This window comes from Sander vitreus, chromosome 21, assembly GCF_031162955.1.
Source record: "Sander vitreus isolate 19-12246 chromosome 21, sanVit1, whole genome shotgun sequence".
Taxonomy (NCBI): domain Eukaryota; kingdom Metazoa; phylum Chordata; class Actinopteri; order Perciformes; family Percidae; genus Sander; species Sander vitreus.
In genome coordinates this window covers 18756908-18766159 of record NC_135875.1, presented here as the reverse complement: position 1 = coordinate 18766159, position 9252 = coordinate 18756908, and the positions used below count along the sequence as shown (strand labels likewise).

The window sequence follows — 9252 nt, the reverse complement described above, 5'->3', positions numbered from 1 at the left end:
GCCGCCACGGTCAAATCAACATAGAGGAAACACTGGTGACCATCTCAGATAAATTCTGGGATGTTTTGTTGGGCCCCTGAACTAAATTATACTCCTCGGGGCTTTCCACTTTAAGTTTTTGTCTTTTACACGTCAGCTACTCTGTTCTCTTTCACTCTGAGTCAAAGCCTGCTAAGTGAGTACTCGTCTGCTTTCTCATCCTCCAGGTCGCCGAGTTGAAACAGGAACTCAAATTGCGTGGTTTGACCGTCTCAGGCACCAAGAACGATCTCATTGAGAGGCTCCGCAACTACCAGGAGCAAAACGGTGGCACCACAGCGGCTTTGAAAAACGGCACATCGCAGGCCAGCCAGCAGGGCACTATCACATCCTCTGCAAACACAACTACCATCCCTGACCACCAATCAGGAGAGGGTGGCTTCAAGTTAGATTTGTCATCACTGGGTCAGGTGATTCCAGGGCGGGTCATGCGATTTGGCAGCACCAGCTCCAGCCCTCCGATGTCACCCACTCCGTCTGAGAGGTCGCTGGCCGGGATGAGTCCCGATGAGACGAGCTGTAATGGAGACATGTTTGGAGAAATGGTGAGATCTGTATGTGAAGCAAGTAGCCTGTTTATTAGATGAAATTATATATATATATATATATATATATATATATATATATATATACGCACACACACACACTCTATACTGTATATAATAGCTTGGAAAATAGCATTTGGGCACTGGATTTGATGAATGCACTGTTCCCAGGTGAGACAAAAAGCTAATGTTAGTGAACCCTGCAGCCCCTCTGCCTTTGACTCCCAGCTGCAGGAGACGTATTCCCCTGACACGCTGTATTCACTTAACGTTACTGTCTAAAACTTTTTCCAGGTTAGTGTGGATGCATCCCTCTCAAATCCAACATGAAAAAAACGTTGTAATGTTCCCTCAGCATTTCGTTTTGTTGCTAAACCGTAAAATAAAAACTGTAAAATGAGCGGTGACGGTTAAATCACCTGTTTCACGTGTCCTAAGGTGCCGTATATGTGCTGGATTTTACCCTAGCGGTTGTTAGCTAGCAACCTTTCCCTAACATCCTCTTCTTGTTTTGTTGTCCTTCAGGTGAGCTCTCCCCTTACCCAGCTCACCCTGCACCCGTCTCCTCAGCACCCATCAAACATCTCTCCACTCTCCAAGGTCAAAGAGGAGATCCAGAGCTCATGCAGCCTGTCCAGGCTCTCGCCTGCCTCGAGTCAGCCTCCAGAGGTCCTGTCTGGAGTAACTATGGACACATCCTCCTTGGACAAGGACCAGATGCTGCAGGAGAAGGACAAACAGATCGAGGAGTTGACCAGGATGCTGAGGCAGAAGCAGAGGCTGGTGGAGACCCTCCGGTCCCAGCTGGAGCAGGGCAAGATGACCGGCGGAGTAGGGTTGGAGAAGGAAGGAAGTGAGAGGAGCCGAACATCCATGACCGAGGTGAAACTTCAAACTCTGATTAAAGCCTCGGCCATTCAGCCCCCCACTCTCCCCAACGGCGTCGTGGTGAAGGTGAAGAAGGAGGCGGAGCCTGAGGAGGGGATGGAGGGAGTAACGGAGGCGGCCCAGGCAAAGAGAGCGCTCCAGCCGATGCAGTGCTCCCAGGAGACTCTGCTCAGGCTGCAGCAGATTCATCGGCTGCAGATCCAACAAGCCGAGCAGCAAAAACAGACCACGCTGCAGCCCAAACAGCAGCAGAGTCAGGTGGCACTGCAGAAGGTGGCAGAGGCTATGTCCAACCCTCAAAAACTACAACAGCAGAAGAAAGAAGCCCAAATCCTGCTCCATCAGCAGCAGCAACTGCAGCAGCTCATCATACAGCAGACCCAGCAGAAACAGCTGCAGGCCCAGCAGAAACTCGCCCAGCAGAAACTCGCCCAGCAGAAACTCAGTCAACAGAAGCTGGCGCAGCAGAACCAGCTCAAACAGACTCAAGCTCAACAGAGCCAGCAGAAGAACCAGGTTCAGCTGAAGCCGGTTCAGGTGCAGATCCAGAAGCCTGCAGTGACCCAAGCCCAGCTGAGGAAGCAGCAGAGAGCTCTGCAGAGGCAGCAGCAAAGGCAACAGACGGCAACTGTCGCCACACAACAGGTAATATCCCAGCAGCTCCACAACACGTGTGTGAAACATGTTTGAATTGTAAAGGTAGTAGGGCTGGGCCAAAACGCTTTCACACGCTATCACGATTGGATTCTTTCACGATACATGGGTGCCGAATAGATTTGTATTGCGATTTACATTTCTTGCGATTTTCTTTTCCTTCATTAACAAAAACAAAAGTTGGATAATACACTTCTAGAGACAATATATCACGAGACACTTCTAAAAACTAACTGTATTCTACAAAAGAATGCACATCACATGTCAGTCAGTCAGTCAGATATTTTTTTTCATTTGTAAAGAAGTACAAAACATGTATTTTCTGCTTTCGGTCTGTTTTTCTGGAACTTTTACTGTCTAACTTTCTAAAATAAATGTAATAACTGGCAACATTTCTGTACTAGACCATCCTCAGGCAAATGGTGTTACATACTGAGAAGCCATCTTTTGTAGGAGGTGACTGTTAGACTGCACCAAGAGCCCTCACAAGAAATTTAAAGGGCAATTACTTCATACTTCATTACTTTGTGTTGAATAACAATACAATGTATGTAAAAAAAAAAAAAAAAATACATCAGGGCTTCGAAAGATAAATGCAGCATCAGTGCCTACATATATAAATGGACACAATCAACAGGACACACCAACATCATCATCTCTGTTAGGTTAGGGTGGGGGTTTTCATTCATATAAAATGTACTGAAACATGCTGTTTGGTTTCCAGGTGAACCCGGTCGTGATCAGCCAACAGAACGGCACTCAGATCCACACCCAGTCCATTTCATTAGACCTCCTCAAGGCAAACGGCACGCCGACTCTGGTCACCGACGGCAACGGCAACCACTACCTGATCGCTCTGACCAGTCACACCGCAGACGGACAGAACGGAGGGTCCTCATTGGCCAAACCCAACGGACGCATCACACTGCAGGTACAGTAACACCGATGTTCTCTGGTGGACTGTACAGGGTTAATAATAACCTATGATGGGATGTTTCTCTGCAACTATCTCTGCATGTTGTTCTCTTTTAGAGGTTGCAGTCGACTCCAAGTAAACTCCCCAGCACTGACAGCCAATCAAAAGAGCCGCCAGTGACAGAGCCAATCAAAAAGGTACAACAAAGACTATATGTCACTATGACACATTCTTTTTAATTACTTTTTATTGTATGTTTATTATTTGTATAGGGGCAATATATATAGCATAAACCAATGCCAGGGTGATGTTTTGAAAACTAATATGCTTTTTAAATATATTCTTTTATGTAGGTTGTTTATATTTATTTTATTTTTGTAATAACTAATACTTTCTTAACACATTAACACATGCTTTTGCCTTAGTTTTTTTCTGCCAAATAATTGTAATGTAACATACAGTGCAGCAGGACTGGCTGCATCGTCCAAGCAGTAACCTTTTCCTGCCACAAGGTGTCGCCACTAACCCAGTTTAAAATCATCAAAATCAAGCCGACTGGACTGATGAAATGTGAATCAGTTATTCAGAGATAATGAGACTGAACTAGCCAATCACAGCGGAGTATTTAACATATTTGTGTCTGCCTTTGTCCAGTCTAAATATGTCTTTGTCCCTCTCTGCACTCAGGGACAGAAGGCGGGGCTTCACCTGGACACCAATGGCGTGCCACAACCCAGCCTGTCAGCCACCGCTCCGCCCAACCTGCAGCCTTTCTTTGACGACATGTCAGACAGTGAAAGCCAAAGCAACTTAATCTCATCTTATAAGGTAAACCCTCCCCAACCCCCCCCAAAACGCTCCTGATAGTTGCCATCATCATGTCATCTCGACTGCCCAGGCTTCTCCACATGTGAACTTCATTAACTTTTTCTCCTTGTTTCTTCTCTTTTCTTTCCATTTCATCACTTCATCACTCCACCCTTGCAGAGAGAGGTGTGTCCGCCGTACGACCGGCACACACTGTTCACCCCTCCCTCTCCCAAACGCAACACCTCCCTTCCTACTCAGTGCTCCAAAGTATGTCTTCCCATACGTCTTTCTTTCCATCTGTCCCTTTATGTTGTTCTGTTCCTCTATTTTCCCTCTTAGCTTCTCACTCTGAGCTGTGTGCTCATGTTTCTGAACTGAAGGCAGTTGGACAATTTGTGGCCGAGAGGTTGCAGCTGTGTTGGGTTGGATTTACTGCGTGAATGTGTTTTTTTAATTTGTGTCTGACAGAAAGTCCTGTGTTATTTAGGTTATTTCAGAAATTCGTCTTTGTTTGCTACTTGCTGAAAGCATTAAGGGAAACGCGTCTGCATGTACCGGAGAGGATGTAAACCTGTTGGAGTCAGATGTGAGACATCTGCAGGTAGAAAAAGTGTTTCAGGTCAAAAGAAAGGGACTCAACAACAAGAGAATCACACTTGTTGCTCAAACCATAACACACAGTGTTCTGGTCTGTTGAGACTTCATAAAGCATTCCTAGTGTATGTCACTGGCGTTTTGACAGCGCTCAGACCCCAAAACACAATCACTGTAGGTACACGTCAGAAATATGCTTTGGGTCGCCGTTAAATGCGTATAGCGTGAGTAAAATGCGAGCTGGTACACGGCCTGCATAGACAGCTGGATTTATTAGAATAGAAGCATCTATTTTCACTGATAAATGCAGCTGAATGTGTGCAGCACTTTTGTCTTTGAAAACCAAAAGTGTAAGCTCATTTTGCTTTTGCATAGAACAAGGGGAACGTGTTACATATTTATCTCCAGATGTGCACAGCAACATAAAACTGCTGACATTCTGCTTTTAATTGACAATACGTATATTGTATATTATTTCACTCAATATTGCTCTAAGTTCATATTGTCAAGTCTATTTTATATATATATAGCCAGTATTATACAGTATACTTTATTTGCATTATGACAAGTGTGTCAGACTGATCTCATTAAGTGGCGTATGTATGACACGCCAATTCGTATGCCATTTTGGCGTGTTATTGAGACGCATACTGGCTTTTTAGTGTGTTTATCAACGCCGTTGACTTACATTACCTTGCGATTGCGTGTGAATTTACACCATAGCGAGTAGTATGAAAGCCCAAAAATCCACATAGGGAGGTTGGTCGGGGTGGAGGATGGGTAAAACACAGGACTTTCACCCCGGAGATCGTGTCCCGCGTGTCACGTTTCCTAAACCCAACCGTCGCTTTCTTCTTTTCCTAAACCCAACCCGTTCGCTGTATACGGTGCTCAAAATGCGTACAGATAACGTTATAGCGCAAACATACACGCCACTTTCTAAAGCCAAGTGGCGTGTACGTTTACGCAAAGTCATGATGTGACGTTGCAGACTGCCGTCCGCTGTATACAGCGTAGACATACGCGCGGATAGCTCAAAATGCGTACAGACAGCACGCCGCTTGGCTTAAGAAAGTAGCGTGTATGTTTATGCGAAGTCATGATGTCACGTTGCATGTGTGGGGAAGGTTAGTTGCCATGACAGAAAACCACTACTACAAGTGTTGCTGTGGTTTAAAAAAGTTTGGAAACCACCGTTTTAGAATAAAACAAGTTAATAGAGCAGGATTGTCTTTGTGGAGAGCCATGTGTATTTGGTGGCTGACTGACAAAAATCGTTTCTGTTAGCAGGAGAATGGCGTCAACAGTCAGCAGATGGACGACCTGTTTGACATCCTGCTGAAGAGTGGAGGTACTAAACTCTAAAGATGACTGAGAGAAAGACATCACGAGTCTGTCTCCTCCTGTACTGATGACAGTTTTTCTCTCTCTCTCTGTCCTCCTTCAGAAATCCCCAGCTTCAAGGCCAACCCGGACCCTTCCCTCGCCCCCCTCCACTCTGACCCGCCCTCCCCATCCTCTCCCCCATCCCCCCTCCACCTCTCCCCTCCCACCCCGACAGAGCCCCTCATCTCCCCTCAGCCCTCCGTGGGAGAGCCCTGCACAGGCAGCGGGCGCCTGGAGGACTTCCTGGAGAGCACCACAGGCACCCCGCTGCTGGGCGTGGAGCCCGACGGCGGCCTGACGCTTATCGACGACCTCCACAGCCAAATGCTGAGCACGCCCAGCATCCTGGACCACCCTCCCTCCCCCATGGACACGTCCGACCTGGGCTTCTCCCCCCACTCCGCGGGGCTGGACTTTGGCGACCCCACCCTGGACAGCATGGATTGGCTGGACATCTCTATGGTGGGGAGCGCCAGCGGAGGGAGCGGGGGCAGCGCAGGTAGAGGAGGAGGAGGAGGGGGTGACGGAGACGGGGGGACGAGCCTGGCCCCGCTGGTGCCGCACACTCCGCCCAGCGTCTTCTCCACCGATTTCCTGGACAGCACTGACCTGCAGCTGCACTGGGAGTCGTGTCTGTAGCCCTGCACGCAGATGGACGCACACTCGCTCACGCCGTGTACAGGCTCCGTCTTTATTTCATGCACATATAGAAACCTTTTCTATGCTGTCTCTACCACTGCGGGGGTCACTGGCACATGCAAATGCACACACACACACACACACACACACACACACACACACACACACACACACACACACACACACACACACACACACACACACACACACACACACACACTTTGCCCTGGCTGTTACTGTATGCAGGATGAGGTGACATAAGAAAGAAACATAGAAGTTCAATTAATAGAGAGGACTTGAACTTGGTGGAACTGAAGTGGACTTTTTGAAATTGAATTCTATGGGGACAGCAGGCTACTCACATCAAGCTGATAAAATCCCATTTCCTGACCTGCATTCTAACCAGATTAAAGACAACCAGCAGGGAACTGTAGGTCACTGTAATACAGCATTTCAACCCTTGGAAACGGTTTGACAGAGTAGAGCTGAGAAGGGATTGTAAGTGACGTTTACTCTGGCTCCTCCTGATGGCAGAGTGTGTGTGTCAGTGCCTCCTAAACTTTGCACTTATGCTGAATCTGATTGGTTAAAAGGGGGGTGTTCAGGTCAACTGAACCTGAATCCAAACGCTGTCTGAGTGAAAACCACCATGTAGATCAGCGGAGCCGGTGATCAGCTGAGCCTGAACCCCACCCACACTAGTCACAAAACACAACCGTCATTGGTCGACAGTTGCTTTTGAAATGAACCATATCAGTGGAAACAGTTTGAACTGAAGCCTCATTGGAGGTTGTGTATTATTGGTAACATTATGGTAGACCACTATGTATTGCTGTATATGGGGTGTACATTATCAATTGTCCATATGACTATTTTTCTTTGCTGGTTGCTTTAGAGTCAAGCTAGCCGGCTGGGGGAATATAGGGGTGAGGGCAGGGCTTCCAAAGTACTTGGACCTTGTCATTTTTTAAAGAAAAAAAGTTAAAAAAATAAAATAAACATACTATAAAAACTCAAAAGATGTCTGTTTTTCTTTTACATGTTCACAACAATATAAAATAGTGTCCCATATGAGACAAAAGACTAGTTCACAAAGAGCTCTTAGCTACATAGATTAATTAATCTGGTGATAAAGAGAAAGACCACAAGAAAGAGCCATTGTAAAGAAATCGGTCTTGATCCATCATTTAGGATCCATCTGCATATCAACAAGGGGTTGGTGGTTTTTTTTTAGTTTTGCTTCTAAAAATTGCAAATACATTTTTGGCAAAGCTGTGGTTTTATTTTGCAGTACCAAACAGGACGGATACCTGACAGTGGAAGAAATTAGATCATGTGCTTGCATTTTATCCTTTATAGTTACATGTTAAAAAAAACCCAAAGACTTTTGCATGCAGGAAAACAGCATTTGCCGTTGTTATCCAAAACATGACTTTCCAACTTCAGCTTTGAGTGTCCCAGCAACGCCACAGTCTGAAGTTTGGTTCCCTTAACTGCTTTATTCTCCAAAACCCAAAGCACACACCTGCTCCTTATACTGTGACTTTTTTCGACAAACTATACTACGACTACTTTTATAGCTCAGTCTGTTAGAAGACTGGTTCGGGAGTCAAAGGTTGGGCGTTTGATTCCCATCAAGAGCTAAAATCATATACTAAACTATGACTTTTTTCGACATACTATGATTTTCATGATTTTTTTTTCAACATACTATACTATGACTGTTTTCCACACTAAGACTCTTTTATGACATTTTTACACATACGCTACTATGACTTCTTTATAGCTCAGTCTGTTAGAAAACTGGTTCGGTAGTCTGATGTTGGGAGTTGTATTCCCATCAAGAGCTTAAAACATATACTAAACAATGACTTTTTTTTTACGACTTTTTTCGACATACTATACTGTGACTTTTTACGTACTATGCGACTTTTTTAGATTTTTTTTTGACACATACTATAACTTTTTTCCATATACTAAGATAGGGACTTTTTCAACACACATACTATGACTTTTATAGACATACTATACTATTACGTTTTTATGACCTTTTTCGACTTACTTTACAATTAATTTTTTTATAGCTCAGTCTGTTAGAAAACTGGTTGGGTGTTTTATTCGCATTAATAGCTTAAAACATAAACGCCTAACCCCAAAACCTGCTGGGTTTCAAAAAGCATGTTTTGTTTAAAAGATCGCTAAAGAAAAACTAATTGTTCATTAAGCCAGAAAAACTCTAAATGGAAAAAAAAAAAAACTTACATTGAACATGTCATTCTTCAAAAACTGCAAACAATCAACCAGCCTTAGGGGAATGTTGTATTATCTGATACAACTGTTTTTCAATTTAAAAATAAATAAATTATAAAATAAATGTAACTTACATTTTTTTCCTTTTTTTATGTTTTATGCCATCATAACTGTGTTATACTGCTTAAAAGACATTTAGGAGCTGCTCCTACTTCTGGCCGTGGTTGTGCATGTTCATTTGAGATAGAAGACTTGAAGACAGAGTGAATAATTAGCCCACAGTGAGTAATAATGTGACAGGAGGAAAAAACGCTTAAAAATGGCTTGGTTTTCACAGGGCTAAACTAGGACTTTTTTCAACATACCATACTATGGCTTTTTTTAGACGTACTGTACTGTGACCTTTTATGATTATTTTCAACATACTATACTATGCCTTTTTCATCACTTTTTCGACATACTATTACTTCTTTCGACATACTAAACTATGACTTTTTTGGACTTACTACAGGTACCAGGGACTATTTTTCA

General features: G+C 44.3%; 1 protein-coding gene across 15 annotated transcripts in view; it reads left to right on the top strand.

The window, feature by feature from the left end:
- The window catches only part of mrtfab (myocardin related transcription factor Ab), a 51114-nt gene extending 43624 nt beyond the window's left edge, over window positions 1-7490 (top strand). For 8 of the 15 annotated variants that reach the window (XM_078278470.1, XM_078278471.1, XM_078278462.1 and 5 more), the window contains 8 exons: window positions 207-593; window positions 1110-2117; window positions 2851-3057; window positions 3159-3239; window positions 3730-3870; window positions 4030-4119; window positions 5734-5797; window positions 5894-7490. In XM_078278470.1, coding sequence (XP_078134596.1) covers window positions 207-593; window positions 1110-2117; window positions 2851-3057; window positions 3159-3239; window positions 3730-3870; window positions 4030-4119; window positions 5734-5797; window positions 5894-6471 — 2556 coding nt within the window. In that variant the 3' untranslated portion in view covers window positions 6472-7490. The remainder of the gene's footprint in view (window positions 1-206; window positions 594-1109; window positions 2118-2850; window positions 3058-3158; window positions 3240-3729; window positions 3871-4029; window positions 4120-5733; window positions 5798-5893) is intronic. The other 7 variants (XM_078278474.1, XM_078278466.1, XM_078278467.1 and 4 more) reach the window with 5 other exon arrangements.
- Window positions 7491-9252: the final 1762 nt, after the last annotated feature.